This window comes from Arvicanthis niloticus, chromosome 27, assembly GCF_011762505.2.
Source record: "Arvicanthis niloticus isolate mArvNil1 chromosome 27, mArvNil1.pat.X, whole genome shotgun sequence".
NCBI classification, from domain to species: Eukaryota; Metazoa; Chordata; class Mammalia; order Rodentia; family Muridae; genus Arvicanthis; species Arvicanthis niloticus.
In genome coordinates, this window is record NC_133435.1 from 18,317,976 (window position 1) to 18,336,710 (window position 18,735).

Genomic DNA, 18,735 nt, shown 5'->3' on the forward strand with positions numbered 1-18,735 from the left:
GTATGGGAGAGTTTGGAGAGGGGAAAGGGAGGCAAGAAATAATATAATCATCTCATAATTCTCAGGGAAACATTACTTATAAACCATAGTCAAACTGAGGACATTACAAGAAAACTTCAGTCCCATACCACTGATAAAATCTGATAAAAGCAAACTCAGTAATACATTAAGAGAATGACAGACGATGACCAAGTGAGATCTCTTCTGCCAGGACAAATGATGGTTTACCACAAAACTCAATGTTAATATGCTAATATTCCACATGCACTGGATAAAGAAAAAAAACACATGATTATTTCTGATGATTCTAAAAAAGAGTCAATTACCTTTTCATGAGGAAAAGTATTTTACAGAAGGAATCTACCCCCAGATAATAAAGGCCATACACAAAAAGCCCTCAGCTCACACATGTAAGTGGTGAGCACTAAAAGCCTTCACTGTTGGGCAGGATCAAGGTAAAGGCAGCAGCTTCTGTCACTTCTGTTGAATGCAGCACTGGAAGTCATCACCCAAGCAACTGGGACAGAACAAATGACATCCACCCTGGAGAGAAAGACAATTCCTCATAGATGACAAGACTGCAGTTGTGGAAATCCCTAAGGATTTCTAAGAAAATTGTAACTAAGAAATGGATTCAGTAGAGCTGTAGGTTACAAAAGCAACACAGGAAAGGGTTCCTTTTACAGACTGATATTGGACAGCTCAAAAAAAAATCAAATATTTATATATTTAGAATAATTATAACGGTGTACCATTGGTGTACACACACACACACACTCTGCAGGATTTCCTAGAACCATTTTTCAAGAGACTATCTTTTCCTGATTGTTTGACACCACCTGTGTAAAAATCATGTGTGCGAGGGTTTCTGAGAGGTCCATGCCATTTACCTGCATTTAATTTTTTTTTTTGTTTTCTTGTGTTTATTTGTGTTTTAGTGTTATTTATATGTTTGAATGTTTTGTCTCCATGGAGTCTGTGCACTGCATACATGCTGGGTGCCAAAAGGTCAAAAGAAGGTGTCAGTCCCCCTAGAACTTGAGTTATAGCTGGCTATAAGCTGCTGGAAACTGAACCCGAGTCCTCAGCAAACACAGCATATGCTTTAGATACATGCACGTGTGTGTGTGTGTGTGTGTGTGTGTGTGTGTGTGTGTGTGTGTGTGTGTGTGAATGGAATAAAGACTTGAGCAAAAAAGGCTGAAGGTATAAAACTCTTAGTGACACTGGATTTCTTGGATGATACCAAAGGAAAAATAAATTGGGCTGTATCACACAAAGGCCATAGAGGACACAATAAACGTTGAAAAGGTAGTCTGATGAATGTGAGAAAATATTTGCAAGCCATATATGCAAGAACTTAATGTCCAAAATATACAATAAAATGTAAAAATTAACAAAGGACTTGACCAGATGTTTCTCTAAAGACAAACAAATGGTTACTAAATACAAGATGCTGACCACATTACTTATAATTAAGGATGTGGAAATTAAAACCTCAATGAAGCAATCAAATCTTATTAGGATGACTGGTATCAATAAAAATTAAAGTAACTCATGTTGATGAACTCTTGGTCATTTCTACAAGTGAAAATGTGAACTGATACAGCTGCTATTGAAACCAAATGAACCTCACCTCTGATACTGCAATTCTACTTCAGAGTATATACCCCAAACAAAAGCAAGGCCTCAGATCCGGGCCTCTTTATTCCCAGTGGCACTCTGGATACTACCCGACAGTAGTATCCAGATACAACCCACATGCCCATTGAGAGATGAAAACAAAGAGTGCCATGTAAATATGATAGGTGTTATTGAGCCTTCAAAACAAGTTAAATTTGGAAAGATGGAACAACCCCAAGAACACTGTTCAAAGCTAAAAAAAAAAAAAAAAACCTAATCAAAAAGAAAAAAAAAATGTGATTCTACTTAGGAGTGAGGCACATACAAAAGTCAGATTCACACAATCAGAAATCAAATGGTGGGTGCAGGGACCTGGGAGTGTGGGGCTACTGAGTTTCCATTTTGAAACGTTGTTTCCATGATAAAAAGTGTAGAGACAGACTGCAAAACCATAATAATGGTTTTACACTTAAAAATGTGTAAAAAGAGTGTAAATTTTATTTGTAGTTAACCATAATAAAAATTAATGCAATAATGAAGAGGGCATACTGGAGCTGGAGAGATGGCTCAGTGGTCAAGAGCACTGATTGCTTTTCCAGGGGTCCTGAGTTCAATTCCCAGCAACCACATGGTGGCTCACAACCATCTGTAATGGGATCCAATGCCCTCTTCTGGTGGGTCTGAAACAGCAGTAGTGTACTCATATACAATAAATAAATCTTTAAAAAAAAAAAGAATGAAGAGGGCATGATAGCTGCTAAAAGAGTTGTACGTTATCTGTGAAATCCTGTGTTATCTGGATAGTGGTAAGTTAAGGAGGTGTAATAAATACTGACGTGCACACAAGGAAGTGCAAATGAGCCAGTAAAAGGAATTCTGATTGGTAACAGACAGGCCGGCCATATAAGAAATAACAGTAAAGGTAGCATCAACAGTCCCCGTTACAGAGAGGCTGAGTCACAGATAGCCAACCTCAGCTGTGTTATCTACAAGTCACAAAGCAGTGAGTAGGAAAAGTACAGAAGCCTCGGTAACCTGACTGAGTGGAGTCCGAGGCTTTATCAGTGCACAGGCTAAGTCTGGGAAGAAAACAGTTATATTCAGAGTCGCCAATTCACCAAGAAGACTCATGATGCTCAATGTTCTCTCTAGTAACAGCTTTGGCAAACAGGATGCAGATGCAGATAAGGCTGAAGAGGAAACTAACAAAGCCACAGTTTCATTTATATTCCTCTTTTACTCATTGATGTAGGTCTACAAAAAATATGTGTAGGTGCCAAACACATGAGCAACTGTCACACAACTTTACATGGCTGACATCTGATGACTACTCCACCCAATAGGTAGAAATGACACGGAGCTAACATTCATCAACGTAAGCCATATTATGGACCATACAACAAGCCTTCACAAGTCTATAAAGATCACGTACTCTGTCCATGATGGGATTAACTTGAAATCTCTAAGAGAGGTATCTGGGAGGACACCCTAATATGTGGAAATAGAGTGGCAAACTTCTAAATAACGTATGGATTGAAGGAGAAAACAAGGAAACTCAGTGTTTTAAACAGAATAATGAAAATGCTTAAAATAATCAAATTTGTGGGAAGTACCCTGCAGAATCCACACAGTAAAATTCCCGGTAAGTTCTTACATCAGACAGAGAAGCTTCAGTGCAGCAGTTTCCATGTCCATGTGGAAAAATTAACAAAAGAAAAAAATTTGAAAAAAGAAATTGAACCCAACATAGAGAATGAAGGAAATTAAAAAAGCAGATTGAATATCACTTATATACTTTTAAATAACTACAGAAAATGGAGGTGGAAAGATGGCCCAGAGGTTGAGATCTCTTGCACAGGATCTGGGTTCAGTTCCCAGAATTCTTATGTGGGCTCACAACCACCTGATTCTAGGTCCAGGATCTCTGACACTCTTTGCTGGTTCCTATGGGCACCTGTACATACATGGTATAAACATATATGCAGACAAACATACATATAATTTTTCTCACAGATTTATAGCCATCTGATATCTTAAAAGGGCGAAATATCTAGAATCTACAAATAATGCAAAAAACTTAAAGACCAAAATCTCAAAACATACTATTATAAAAACTACACAGGGGTTCCATCTCCCCCCAGTCAGAACAGACATAATCAAGACAAATGCTGGTGAGGACATAGGGAAGATTAGGGCTTATTCACTAGCTGGTGGGAATGGAAACTGGGAAGTCAATATGAAGGTTTCTGAAAAAGTAAAGATATATTTACCATCCAATCCACATGTACCACACTGGGTATATATCTGAAGGAATCTAAGTTGGCATGCCAGGGTGATACTTGCACATCCGCATTTAGTGCAGTATGGTTCACAGTAGCCAGGTTATGGGCCCTTCCTAGAGAGTCCTCAACAGATGACTGGATAAAGGAAATGTGACACAGCACAGACAGATGAGACAGATGAGATATTCAGATCTGCAGGAAAATGGATGCAACTGGAGGTCGTCATACTAAGTGAAACAGACCAGACTCAGACAATATGCGGTTTTCTCTCATGGAGAATCTAGGTTTGCATATACATTTGTATGATATTAAAGCAAGAGGAGGCTGCTTGTGGGGAGAAAGCGGAACAGTAAATGAGAAGGAACAGGGAGCAGTAGGAAGGTGACTGAGTAAACTATTACACATGTGAAATTACAGGTTAATGGGAATGTCCTGGTGAAGCATCACTTTGCATGCTGCCTGAACATGGCGACTCACGGCTCAGTCCCAACCTGTAATTGTCAAAACTCAATCACATTTTACCCCAAGCATGTGCAGGCTTATTATACACTAGTTATGTCTTGAAAGTATGCAACATACTTAAAACAGGCCAGAAATTGTCAGACATATGTAGAATATCATTTTAAAAGCAAATGTAGCTTTAAATGCTCTAGAAAACAGAATTTAAAATCAATGGTCTAAGGTTCAACTTCAGCTAGAGACAAAAGAGCAAATTAAAACCCAAACAAGAAAGCAGAAGTGAAAGGAAACTGTCAGGGAGTCAGAAAACAGACTGTGAAGTAAAAACAAAAGCTGGCTCTTTGACAAGAGTAACTGATAGCTCATTAATAAGACGGGTGGAAGAAAAAACCCTCCAGCATGGGTCAGTCCTGACTGGGAATGAATTCTGGGAACTGAACCAGATCCTGTGCAAGCTTCCAGTCCCAGAGGCCATCCAGTGTTTAGGTCAGGAAAGGAAGTCAGCACAGTGGAACCTCTAGGAAAGACCTGGACAAGACACTAGGATCTTTCTGGGCAATGAAAATGTTCTATTTGGAAACTGAAGCCATGGTCATGGAAATGTGTAAGAGCCATGATTCCAACTATACATACACAATCTACATTTTACCATGTTTGAATTATATCATTAAATAAAGTCAACTTTGTGTTTCCCTCCAGGTCTATTTTCATTGTGCCTGGGAAGAATTACACACATGCATTCACTCATTTCCTCATTTCGCTCACTTTTAATCCCTTACGTAATTTGGCCTCCTCACTAACCACTGTACACAAGCATGTCTAAGGTGATGTTCTCTGCTGACTCAGCACACGCTCAGTTCTCTCAGAACCGCACCTCAGCGATACTTAACTGCAGTGGCCACTGTATGCCACACCTGTGCCTCTCACGATCTGCTGCTCCGTGCAGACTCTTAAATCATGATAGCCCGTCTCAGATTCCTTGGCATAAGTTTAATATTACAATGTCTTAAAATAATTCATACATTTTCTTCACCAATTCTCAACCTTGCAATCCTCCTGCTCGTCTTCACTATTTGCTACTGGCATGTACTCCAACTGTCCTTTCCTAAAGGGCTTCAAGACTTTCTTATCTCAGTAATGATGGCACCGCACTAAATAAACAAACAATCCTGAGCTGGTAAGGTGGATAAGTGGCTAAGACTGCACAAACTGCTCTTGCAAAGGACCCGAGTTCAGATCCCAGCACTTACATCAGGCAACTCATCAGGCCTGTAGTTAACTCCAGCCCTAGGGATCCAGTAGTCTCATCTGGCCTCCTCAGCCATGTGCATATAACCCCCACCCACAGACATACACACATGCACTTAATTAAAAATACATCTTTTTTTTTAAAACAATACCTCAAAGCCCATATCCAGTCCATGTGATTTTCTCTCTTAAATGCAATTTTTGATACTCAATTCACTTCCATGCTTGCTACCATCAGTTTGCCCAGGCTACACTGTTTCTCACTTTGCCTGTATCCTAGTTAACCAGCCTACCTGCATCCATTTTTGCCCTCTGCAACAGTTCCCTCTCTACAGAGCAACTATGGGTGATCTGCACTGCTCTGTGAATGAGCTCCAGAAGCCTCGGGCATGGTCCAGTGAGCCACGTGAATGACTTCTGTCCTCTCTAATGTTCATGGCTTGTTTCCCACAGCTACCTTCATATCTATGATTCCTTCCTCTTCTTTCTTGGCACACAGCCATTTCTACACATGATTCCTTCTGTTCATAATCTTTTCTCTTAGCACCTAACTGCTACTGATTATTCCAGTATAACCTTAGATTACATTCAGAAAACAAATGCCATAGTCTGGCTACCTGCTCAGAACACCATGTACCCTCCACAGCATTCTGCCTCATGGACTAACTCAAGTGCATGATTAGTTTTGCCTGACTGATAACCTAAGTATCCAATTTCTGCATTCACTCAACTTGGTTCTATTCATGCCAGGGCAAGGACTACATTTGATCCTTAACTCATCTGTCTACAACCTCCCATAAACCTCTGGGTAGTATAGTACCTAAAAGGACTGCCGAAATATTTCTAAACGAATTGATAAAGAATCAGAAATTATCACTTTCTAAATGAAGTAACATGGACTTTTCTTCCAAATGTCAAACAACCATTTCATCAAATATCCTGTTTCTAATATTTGACAACGCTTACCCTCAGCAGGTTCCACAAGTGACAACTGTCCAGGCTTGGAGGACACAACCATAAACAAGACATTTAGGAACAGCTAAGATTCCAGAGAGGCTGGGCATGGTAGTACTTTAATTCCAGCACTTGGGAGGCAGAGGTAGGCGGATCTCTGAGTTCTAGGCCAGCCTGGTCTACAAAAAGGAGTGCAGATCAGCCAGGGCTGTTATACAGAGAAACCCTGTCTCAAAAGAAAAAGAAAAGGAAAGGAAAAAGGAAAGGAAAGGAAAGGAAAGGAAAGAGGGAGGAGATAAGAGAGAAGAGAGGAGGGGAGGGGAGGGGAGGGGAGGGGAGGGGAGGGGAGGGGAGGGGGAGGGGAGGGGAGGGGAGGGGACCCGAGAGGACTTGGATAATGAGTCGTTAGATAAGCATGAGGAACAGAGTTTGGGTCCCTGGCACCCATGTAAATGGCATTGCCCATGCATGCAATCCTGGAGCAAGCTATTTGGGTTAATTAAAGGAACTGGGCAGTTGTTGGTTCAGTACAAGACCCTGTCTCAATAAATAAGGTAGAGTGATTGATGAAGACCAAGTGTCAACCCTGGCCTTTAATACACATGTGTGTCTATACATTTGTATACATATATACACATAACACACACACACAACACACATACACAGCACAGCCTTACACTAAAAAAAAAAAAAAAAAGGATTCCTGTAACCTTTCATCTGGTTTAGGCTGACTGACTTCAGTTCAAGCCCAATTTTTTGTTTCCTAGCATCTGTGGAAAATAACTTTGTCATTATTTTAAAAACAAATCTTTAACTTTTCTGATGACTGTGAGAGAATCTTTTTCTATTTTAAGGAAACCTTACTATTTTCTTGTCATATTTTAAACATAAGGACCTGAAAGTTTTAATTTATCTAATCACATGTCTAAAAAGAATAAGAAGACATAAAGTATTAAATGGATTACCTTCTCACCAAAGAAAACTTACACACAGATTAGATGCTAAGGGAAAAAAAAAAAAAAACACAACCACTGTGGAGCCTAAACAAATCCTAAAAGACAAATCCTAGAAATATGCAAATAAGTAAAAAAGTTAAAATACTGGCGCGTCATGAATACACCACTTTCTCTGGTTTTGAGATGAGGTCTCACTAAAAGCTTTTGAAGTTTGAAATAAGTTGTGTGAACCTTGCACACATTACATTTTTCATATACCAAGTTTTTATTACTTGAATTTTCAAGATTGCTAGATACAAGGAAAGTTACCTGTTGCCAAGAAACCAGTTTCCCTTTCTGTTATCCTAATGTCCTGACAGTTACTCTCCTTGACTGTCTTGTCTGAACAGTGTGCCGGGTGTTGGTATGTGAGGATGACCTTTGAACGGTCTAACGCGGGCCCCCCCCCCCAGCCCTTTACCATCCGTGGAAGAGAAAACACGAGAGGCAGAGATCGGGTAGTTACTGCAGAAGGAGGCTTTTTACTCAGTATCACACACGTGGAAAACGCAGAAGGGCTGAGATGTGGAAGGGGCCTGGCTTAAATACAGTCTAGAGTGACGTATTCACTTCTGATTGGCTGTTCGATCACCACCCAACATTCAGTGACTTTGGCGGGCTCTCTGCCTAGCATCTGCACAGATAATTGTTTACTTCTGGGAAAACACGAGGCTAGCGCCAACTTGGGGTGGCAGATTATATTGCGGCTCCCAACAGAACGTGGAACAAGTGGTCACACAGCACGGGGGGCCTCAGATGGATTCATTGAAATGCTCTAGTTAAGGTGTCATGTGTTGGCTCCTACTACTCATGTCAGAAGACTAGTCAAGGTCTCTGTTTCTATTTAGTATTACTGAGAAAATTCAGAATGTTCCATCAGTTATAAAATAAGGTGATTCCTAAGTCATTGTTAAGGCACTAAATGCTGTCATAAGGAAGCAAATCCATCAGGTTGCTGCAGAACTCATTTTATAGAACATACAAAAGGCCCTCAAGTCAGTGTCCGCCTCCACTCACTTAATAGATATCAAGGCACTGACTGAGTACTCTGCTGACACTGGAGGTTTGAGGGTGGGCCTTACACACCTGGAACAGTTACCATCAAAAGTGAGAGCACCATTTTCCAGCCTCACCCTAACCTTCTGAGGAGATCCTCCACGGCTAGGGCCTAAGGGTCTGAATTTAACAAAGCCTCCTGGTGATCATCGCTCAGAACTGTGGCCCCATAATACAGCCCCTCCCTATGCATGGCAGAAACCTTAAGTTCAGAGAAGAAGGTAGCAGGTTAAGACACAAAGATGCTTTCTTTTCCTATTGCTTATCCACAAGTTCAGAAAGAATCTGGCATATCACATGGGCAACTCTAAAGATATGAAGAAATGAATAAACTCTCCAAAGTTGTGCAGTCACCCAATTACAACAATAGACAAACCATAAAGTCCTAACGAGTGCAAATGCCCTACTATTAAAATGAACATTCATCATGCCATGAGGGATTTTAATTTCAAAAGTCCTGTTTCAGGGCTGGTGAGACGGCTCAGTGAGCGAAGGCTTAACATGTAAGCTTTGCCACCTGAGTTTGATCCCTCAACTGCACAGAAAAGGTGGAAGGCGAGAACCAACTCCATGAAGCTGTCCTTTGACACCCCCCCCCCAGCACCATGGCATGTGTGCCCCAGCACAACTCTCCCCCTACTCACACCGGACCCTGGAATGAGTGAACAAACAATGGTTTCTGATGCTTCCGCTGCCTCCCGAGGTGAGCACTCCTGCCTCCCGAGGTGAGCACTCCTGAGGTGAGCACTCCTGGAGCTGGGCGGCTTTTCGTACCTTGTTAGTTTGCCTGAGTTTACTCAGCTCCACTTTATATTTTTCCACTTCTTCGAGAGCTCGATTCAAGCGGACCTCTGTGGCACTCTGACTTGTGGCAGCCTGTTTTTGTAATCTTCTTTTATTTTCTAATTCCTGTGTAGTTAAAAAAAATATGGAGTATTGAAATGCCATCAGTTCCCTTTTATATCTTATATTATTTCATCTCCATGTTTCTTACTTTCATTCACACATGGCTGCAGGTTAAGCATCAAGAAGACACAGTTCCCAGGGGATTCTCACCCAAAAGTGGTACTAGAAAAAGACACCAAAAAAATGTTGCTGTGACTGCCTTTATAATTTTTAAATTTTTATCCTTGTTTTTGTGTAGGGGGGATGTTTTATCTTCATGTATTATGTCTGCACCACTTGTATGACTGGTACCTGCAGAGCCCAGAAGAAGGCATCAGCTCTCCGGGAACTGAGCCGCTGCTATGTGAGCGATGGGAATTGAACCTGGGTCCTCTGGAACAGCAGCCGGTGCTCTTAACCACTGAGCAATCTCTCTAGCCCCAATGAATATTGTTTTTTATTTAGTATTTTCTGCCTCCTTCTACTGATTCAAAACACTGTATAATTATCTTCCATATCTATTTTAGGAGCATAACTTTTAAAACTTTTTTCTGGAGACAGGATCTTGCTATATGTGTGGCCCAGGAGAGGCTGAAAATCTCCACCCTTCTGTGTCTGCCTTCTGAGTGCTGGGATTCTAGGCATGCACCTCCAAGTCTAGCTCACTCAAGGGTTTCTGGAAACCCTCCAAAAGATCAATGTAAGATACCATTTGCCCATGATAGTGCTCTTGTGGAGAACTGACCAAGTCTACTGCTTGAAGAAACAACAGATAAACAGAGGACTGTACATTACCCCCACTGGGAATTTTCCAACCTGAGCAGAAACAGTGTATCTTGCAAAGTATAGAGGCCTTGTATTTGTGCAAATATTCTAAGATATTGAGCTGTTATAAGTGGATGGTTAACGTTTGAAGAAACAATAACCCAGCTCATAAACTGTAAACTCTGTGGTGAGCAGCTCCCTCCCATGCCACACATGTTCTATCAGGGCCTCAACAACACCGCTTGTATCTCTCCCTGGTGGACATGGACTTTTCTGCCTCTAATCCCCAACTTATCTAATTTGATACCTTTTCTTCAGAACTTCTAAAGCATCCCGATAACAATTTACCACAGCATCAGCTGCAGTTGCTAAAACCATTTCCTTGTTTGCTTCTCCCACGGCAGTGCAAACTTTTAAAGTTACCAGCAGGTTTCATTTCTGTAGTCCCAACATCATAGTTGCATGTGAGAGACTGCCGGTGATGAAGAGCATTTGCTGCCAACATTCATATTAGGCAGCCTGCAATGACCTGTAACTCTAGTTCCAGGAATCTGAGTCCCTATTCTGGCTTTGGACACATGCACACGGTGTACATACAGGCATGCAGGCATATACATGCACACAAATAAATAATTAAAAATGACTCGGCTTGTCTTGTAATATTGACACATCTACTGTATCTCATACAACACATGGCCGGGCTGGCGCAGAGCCTCCAAAGAGCACTCAGTAAACCCAGTAACCACTGTACAGCTGAAGCTCACTTTAATGCTATGACACTTGTCTCTTTAAATGTTTCTTCTTGGCTATATCTCATCATCTTTGAAACTAATCTCTCTGGCTTTGAGTAATTAAAGGGAAAAACAAAACAAAACACATGCTGCTCCTTATGTAGGTCTCTAAACAAATCAGGCTGCGCCTGGCGGCCATCTGCTGCCACAGGCTTCTGCACAGCTTTGTGGGAGGAAGCTGTGCTGAGAATGTGTCGGCTCTCTCGATGTTCACACTGCAGAGCTGCCTCATAGCAGCCTCGATAAGAACACCATGACCTTTGCCCTTCAATTTGCTGGTGACTTTGTAACTTCCTTCTCAGAAATCTGAAAAGGACGGCAAGGAGGAAGAACAGCAAAGGGACAAAGGGCACGTCTCCATGTGAGTGAACTCACCGAAGAAAGAGGAAACCGGGGTAAAAACTTTGAAAACATTTGTCTTTGATCATACACCAATAACTCTTTTTGGAGGGTGGGGAATCAGTGTCTTACTATGTAGACCAGGCTGGCCTCAAACTCACAGAGATCCATCTGTCTCTGACTCCCAAGTGCTTTTATCCCAAGGGATAAAAGGTTGAACCATAAAGCCCAACACCATGTCCTGGTAACTTTTATAGCACGCAGAGAAGACACACTGCTTCCTGAAAACAGATGAAACCACTGCTGTCCCTTGCAAAAACAGACAAAACAAAACAAGACAAAAAACAAAACAAAACAAACAAAAAAAAAAACCATTTCACATCTTGTCAGACAAATTTTATAGAAAAAAAACTCAAGGTTCCAATTTTACACTTGTTTTAAAAGTCTTGAACTGGACCTGACAGTCAATGACATGGTAATAAAACAGGGCAATGTTATTACCTACATGAAAAAACAGACATTAATTTCATACTACACATAAACTTAACTTGAAATAGTACACATGTATATGACTCATATGATGCTGATATATGCAGACTACATAAAATACTTAAAAGAAAATTTCTCATGGCTTTGGGGTAGGCAAAAGTTTCTGGGTAGTATAAAAACTTGAATAAATAATATATACAATTTATCGAAAATTTAAAACTTCTGCCTTTGGAAACACATGCTATAAAAAAAAAAAAAAGAAAAAAAGAAAAAGAAAAATTGAATTACAAAAGATTAGACACAATACCCAAGCTTCTAACAAGGGGATTGCAGAAGAAACATCAAGAGCCAGAGAGCTTGGTCTTGTCATGTGTACAGACAGACCACAGAGGACATGACACACAGCACAGCACACAGATCAACAACTGCCTCTGAATCCCAAATGCTGGCATTAAAGGCATAGGTCATCAGACCCAGCCAATAAAGATGATTTTTATTAAATGTTTTTATTGTATGTACAAGTGTGTGTGTAAATTCATGCCAGTGGAACGCTGTAACCAAAGGGTAACTCCAGGCACACAGGTGAACGTGTGGAGAGACTGGACCCTGAGCTGCTGGCAGTGGGAAGTGAGTCACAGCATCCTACAACTGCTGGCCACTATCCCTGGGAAAGGCACTGGCTTCAAACCCAGCATTGCAAGATAAATAAACAATAAATTACAAGACGTGTTATACAAAATAGAGTATACTCCACAATTAAAGAAAAATGAAACAATTAGTGTTGTAATATAGATGAACAATAAAAACAAAAACCACTGTGTTCAATAAGAGAAATCAATCACAGTGACTGTACATTATCTGAGTCTATGTAGAAGAAAATTTGCAAAACAGACAGATCTACTGAGACTAAAAATACAGTAGTAACCCTGAGCTGGCACGGATGGGAGATGTGGGGTGTGAGGACTGAAGGGTAAGAGACATCTTTTCGAAGCTGTGAATATGTTCTACATGGATCACAGCTACATGAACTCATGAATACACTAAAAGCCACTGACTGAACTGCATACTTCATTAGAAGGTGAAATACAGCATATGTGTCTCAGAAAGTTGTCAAGTAGTCTGTGTGGGGGATGTTTTCAGTAAGTAGTAATAAATGATCAGCCACCAACAGTGCAGCTCTAATAGTTTCCCTGTGTCCTGGGGACTGGGTCAGGAGAGCAGGCAAATGCTCACCCAATGCTCACCCGTTCTACTGATGACAGCTGCTGCTGTAATTCATCACATTTTTTATTTGCTTCTTCAAAAAGATTCTTATATTTTTCTATTTGGGACTGTTGGGACGTAACTGTTCGCTGTTGTCGCATACAGTCTTCTTCCAAATTTTTCACCTTGGATTTTAAGTCCTGAATTTCATCCTCCTACAATCAATCATATTATCAATTATGTGAAAAATGTATAAGACCTGCTATCAAACACACAGCAGAAAACAAGAGCCTTAGATGCTCTTTGAAGAGATATTCTCATGAATTGCTGACAAAAATAAAGCCCATTTAAGACTCACTATCAAAAATTGAAGTCAGATATTTTATATTGAATAGCAAATCTAAAATAGTGAATTCTAATTTTAACAATTTTGAGATAGTAAAAAAAATTTTTTGTAAGCTTTGTAGTAATTCAGGATTTCAGAATAAAGTTAGATATATATATATATATATGCATATATATAAAATTTTCAAATCTGTTATTTAACTATAGATAGTAATCTAAATACGGTTATCCAAAATATAATTAAAACTGCCCATCATGTCTTCAGTAGAGCACTCTTGTCAGAGGCCATGCAAGCTTACCTTCTTATTGCATTCACACACAACACTGTCCAGCTCCTCTTGCATCACATGGAGTTTGGCTTTTAGAAATCGGATCTGAGCCTCTGTGAAGTCAAATCATTACATGACTGCTTTTTAAAAATCAAATCTAAGATATTAATTACCAAAAGATCATATTTTGTGAGTAAAATATGGCCAAAGTAAACAATCTAACAGGAGACCATGACAGGAAAACAATAAACATTAAACATTCCACATGTAGGAAACTAAAAAGAACAGCAACAGGTGACCACATCAGCCATGGAGAGCGAGTGAAGGCAGGGGGATAAGACAGAAACCCTTCCTCCTAAGAACCACGACTACAAACTGGTGTTCTTGCACACTTACAGACCAGACTCATATCTACTACAGTGATCCAAAATATACCAACCAGAACTGATAGCAGTCTCAAGTTGGCAATGTCCAAGAATTTGACAGAAACAAACACATACTCTCAAGCAAAAATGAAGTTTCACAGCTTACAGTCTGCGATCCCAAACTGACTCCAGATCATTCAACTCCACCCATAACCCAGCCATTCCAAGCAAGCATCTGGAGTACAAGGATACTCTCCCTGGTCAAGCACACTGAAGAAGGAAGGTGCTGAGACAGTGGCCACAGAAGAGTGCTGTTCATGATAAAGCCTGATGCTGGTCCTGGACTTCTACATCTCTGTCTGTAACAGGGCAGTGGGTGACTGTCTCCAGGAACAAACATCTGTCCAGCAAATCCTGGAAGGCATCTGAAGAGTAACAACCAACTTTCTGATTCATTTACTGTCCTTCCTTCTACTAGTTCCAGGGGCTTTATAGGTCAGTAGATGCTACAATGCATCCCACTGTGACTGACTAGAGCGTAGCTCAATCATTACACACACAACCTGTTAGGACTCTTCAGTAACAGAATTTCAGAAATAAACTTTCTGATCATCTGTAGTGAACACTTAAAACTAAAGCAAGAAAGTAAGATGGGAGGCACCCCTGCTAAACACCCTGACAATCAGAACACGCTGACACAGAAGCAAGCCATGCTCTGGGAGCAGGTATCCCACATCAATCAGGAGCACAGGCAAAAAAGTCTGCAAGGAGGGGACAAGCTTCAGAAGAACGGTAAAGACCCAGGCCCCAGACAGCTCAGCAGAGGCTGGTCTTCAGTGCACACCAGCCATGTATGCTAGCAATAAGGAAATCTTCCACGGACCTTGGTGACCACTGAGTGTCTGGCACCCTGGCTGAATGGCTAAGCACAGCTGAGACATGACTAGCTGGTCTGTACTGAGCCCAATGTTGCTCTGAAGGACCATCTGCCTCAGAGTCAGAATCCACTCACTGTCTACCACACCAGAGGATAGTACTCATGGTAGCTTGCTGTGCACTAAGCTATTGGACCTGCACCATATTTTGTGTTACTACCGCCATTGTCTAAGTGAATCACACCTCCAAATAAATGGTGGCACCACTTAGAGCTAGGTTGTTAGATTCCTTTGCTGTGAGTTGCCCTTCTCTCCTTTCAATGTGTGAACAATAAACTGTGTATTTGAAAAAGACACACTGTCAGCCTCTTGTGATGCATTAGCTAGGTTCAAGACATCATTTGACAAACTCTAATTTTCAAATGGAGACACTGCTATCACAGGGGGCTCAGGAGCCAGACTGGAGTCACAGCTAGCCATAGTGCACACCCAGATTCATTTCACAGCCAAATGACAGTTCACAGTAACTATGCTTACACATTCCAATTGTTCTGGGTTTTGTTCCAACAGCACAGGCGGCTCCTCATAATCTCAGTAATTTTACAGGCACTGCTGCTAACAAACACATGCTTTTAGATGATTGAAACTCAGGGTTTTTTCTAGTTACATGCAGAGTCTAAGTTCATCAGAAAGGAAATTATATTCATTAAGAAACCCAATTGATTACTTATCTGTTGCTAATCATTTCGATTATTCTTTTCAAATATATAGATTTAACATATAATAAACAATATAATAAAAATAAATGAAAGGAATTCAGAGAAACTTCATTCCAGTGATAAGCTATGGGACTTTTTAATTTCAGTTGAAACTTCAAAAAACTCAAAACAACACTACAGTCATGACTTTTTATAATACACAATATCCATGATGAAAGCAGAGGGAAGGTTAGTGAATCCACACCACTGTCCTTAGGCGACAGTTGCTGATGGCCAACTTATTTCATCTAGACTCTCCATCTTCCTTCCCTCCTCTACATCTCTCTAGATTATTATTATTATCCAGACACAAATCCATAAACCATGATAAATTTTTAAAGAAATAGTTTCCCCAAATCTCTTTTCTAACTAAGTAGCTGTAATGTTAAGAGAAAAACCAGAAAGAAAAGAAGACCTACCTGTCCCAATGTCCTCACTAACACCACAGATGCTGTCCTCCACACCCTCAGGCAGGCCAGACTCCTCCAGCTGCACTTCAATCCTGCTAACTGTCTTGGCAAAGGAAAAGTCTAAGAAATCGTCTGGAATGGCCACATCATTGGCAGTCTGCACGTCAGGATATTTCAGTTTAACACTAAGAAATAAAACACGCAGGCACACATGAGCAGAAATAGAATGGTGGAAAGGAGGTAGAGCTTTGCTCAAACAACAACCAGGCTGACCTGTTGTAAAATTTAAACATGATGACAGTTATGGAGGAGACTTTCGAGGACTTTGTCCTAAGAGTCCGAGGAAGCACTCCATCTTTATGATGGGTACGTGCAGGCCTACTGGTCATATCCAGCCTACAGTTTTAATTTTGCATGCTGCAGGAAAAGAACTGTCCAGGTGATGCTGCCCCATCCTGAGAAACAATTTACGAGGTTCTCAGTGCCATCAAACCTAACATTTGTTTTCCATGTGGGCAAACACATTCTGACAAGAACCAAAGTTGACAAAAAAATATTGGATTTGACTTTTAACATTAAGTAGAGAAAGAATTAGGGAGTAAAACTCACTTCCAAAAGCACTGAAGACTAGACCAGATCAAATACATCAGGATGTCACCAAGTTTGTGATTCTGAAAACCCAGATTGCTTTTAACACAACAGCAAGTGCTTCTGAATTCTTGCAAACACTGCCCTTTATTTAAACAGTGACTATGAAGCCAGGACAAGGGAATTCTGTAGTAATACGTGCAGCTTAGCCAATGATCTCTTCAGGCTGCTTTTTATTAATTTTATCTTCTGCCCCTTCAATTCTATTTTTTTCCTCTTTTAAGCAATTAAAAGACACAAGAGTTGTTAAAGATTTTTGCATTATTATAATGTAATTACCAGACTGGGTAGGACACAGACACAGAGATTTAGTAGCTTACTGGTTGGTACATCCAAACTCTTTTCCTTTTATTAAAAAACAACAACAATTAAAAAAAAAAAAAAAAAACCCAGATCTCAGTCCCAGTTTCAATAGTGTCTCATCAGAACGGCAGTAAAATTTATGAGAAGGTAGTGATTTTGTTTTAAAGAATAGAGAGTGGTTATTAGCTGCAGTAAACAGTTTCAAAATTACTGAGTATGCTAGGATACATGTGTTAGCTTTATATTGGGAGCTTTATAAAAATCAGGAGAGACAGAAAGTTTATAACTTAGAATGCAGATCCTGTGGACTGTAAAAGAGAAAAGCAATCTCAACACTTGTCAACCTTGTGCTGTACCTTGAATTTGTTTTCCTTTCTTTATCTGCAGAGTGAAGTCTGTTTTGAATCTTGTTTGCAGGACCAGTGTTTTTGGTCTTTAGCTAGAGAAAAAGAATTGAAACTACAATTAACTAAAATTCTAATCATTTTTCCTTTTAAAAAATGACTTTTTAAAATTTTTTTTATTTCTTCTGTGCATAATTATTGTATCTGTGAGGGTGTCAGATCCCCTGGAACTAGAGTTAAGACAGTTGTGAGCTGCCATGTGGGTGCTGGGAATTGAACTCAGGTCCTCTGGAAGAGCTGCCACTCTTAGTCACTGAGCCATCTCTCCAGTGCCCAAGTCTAATCATCTCTAACAACAGAAATTTTGTTTGGATTGGTTTTGGTTTTTGGTCTTTGTGGGTATGAGTATTTTGTCTGCATGTATGTCTGTGTACCACATGTGTGCCTGGTATCCTTGAAGACCAGGAGAGGGTACCAGATCCCCTAAGACTGGAGTTACAGACAGCTGTGAGCCACCATGTAAGTGCTGGGAGTTGCACCTGGGTCTTTTAGACAAGCAGTCAGTGCTCTTAATCACTGAGCCTTTTCTCCAGCCCCAACGATTCTGTAACATATGCAATTGTTATTTTGCTACAAGAATTTGTATTTTTATATAATTAATTCAATTGTATTTTCAGGAATTCCAGAACTTTGCAGGAAAGACCTAAACAGTACCCACACTAAGAAAATCAGGAATACAGAAAATGAGTCCCAAAGATGCATGTATATTCAGCCAGCTAGTCAATGTTAAATCAGGATGCTTTGCTTCACACAGTTCAGCTCTCCTCATTAGCCAACGATGTGGCCAGCAGGCCTCTCCTGATATTGAACTTTACCGTTCCCTTACGGATAGAGACCTAGAGAACCCTGGGTGCCTCGCTTCCAGAAGACCAATCTCTATCCCGTGCTTTTGGATGAGGACCTGTCTGACTTACACAATTATGATTCACGGAGAAATGAAGAGCCTAATTCTATAAAGTCTCTTCTTTACAACTTTGTCCACTATTCTCCAAATTATTCAGTGAAATTACAAGGCAGAAATTGTCCAAAGTCTTTGATCAGCAATGCTGAATGAGTGTTTCCCAGCTGAGTATTAAGGCTTACATTCTATGTATTGAGTCACACTCTTTCCCTACTTGTCTGTAAATACAAACAAATAAAAAACAGCCCTAGGATCCAGCAAGAGAGTTGGTAAGATGCTTGCTAAGTGTGATGGCCTGAGTTCAATCCCCAGCCTCTACATGACAGAAGGGGAGGACCAGCCTCGACAAGTTGTCCTCTAACATCCAT

The 18,735-nt window shown here is 40.4% G+C and overlaps 1 protein-coding gene across 6 annotated transcripts in view; it reads right to left on the reverse strand.

Moving 5' to 3' along the window:
• Positions 1-18,735, reverse strand: part of Tex9 (testis expressed 9) — a 77,659-nt gene that overhangs the window by 9,128 nt on the left and 49,796 nt on the right. For 4 of the 6 annotated variants that reach the window (XR_013107788.1, XM_076926270.1, XM_076926273.1 and 1 more), the window contains 5 exons: positions 17,419-17,501; positions 16,121-16,296; positions 13,734-13,816; positions 13,131-13,304; positions 9,392-9,526 (listed from right to left, as the gene is read on the reverse strand). Coding sequence is in view for 5 of the 6 variants with exons in the window: in XM_076926270.1 (XP_076782385.1) it covers positions 9,392-9,526; positions 13,131-13,304; positions 13,734-13,816; positions 16,121-16,296; positions 17,419-17,501 (651 nt within the window). In the remaining variant the exon portion in view is untranslated. Of the gene's footprint in view, positions 1-350; positions 544-9,391; positions 9,527-13,130; positions 13,305-13,733; positions 13,817-15,480; positions 15,556-16,120; positions 16,297-17,418; positions 17,502-18,735 lie in introns of those variants that run through there. The other 2 variants (XM_076926271.1, XM_076926274.1) reach the window with 2 other exon arrangements.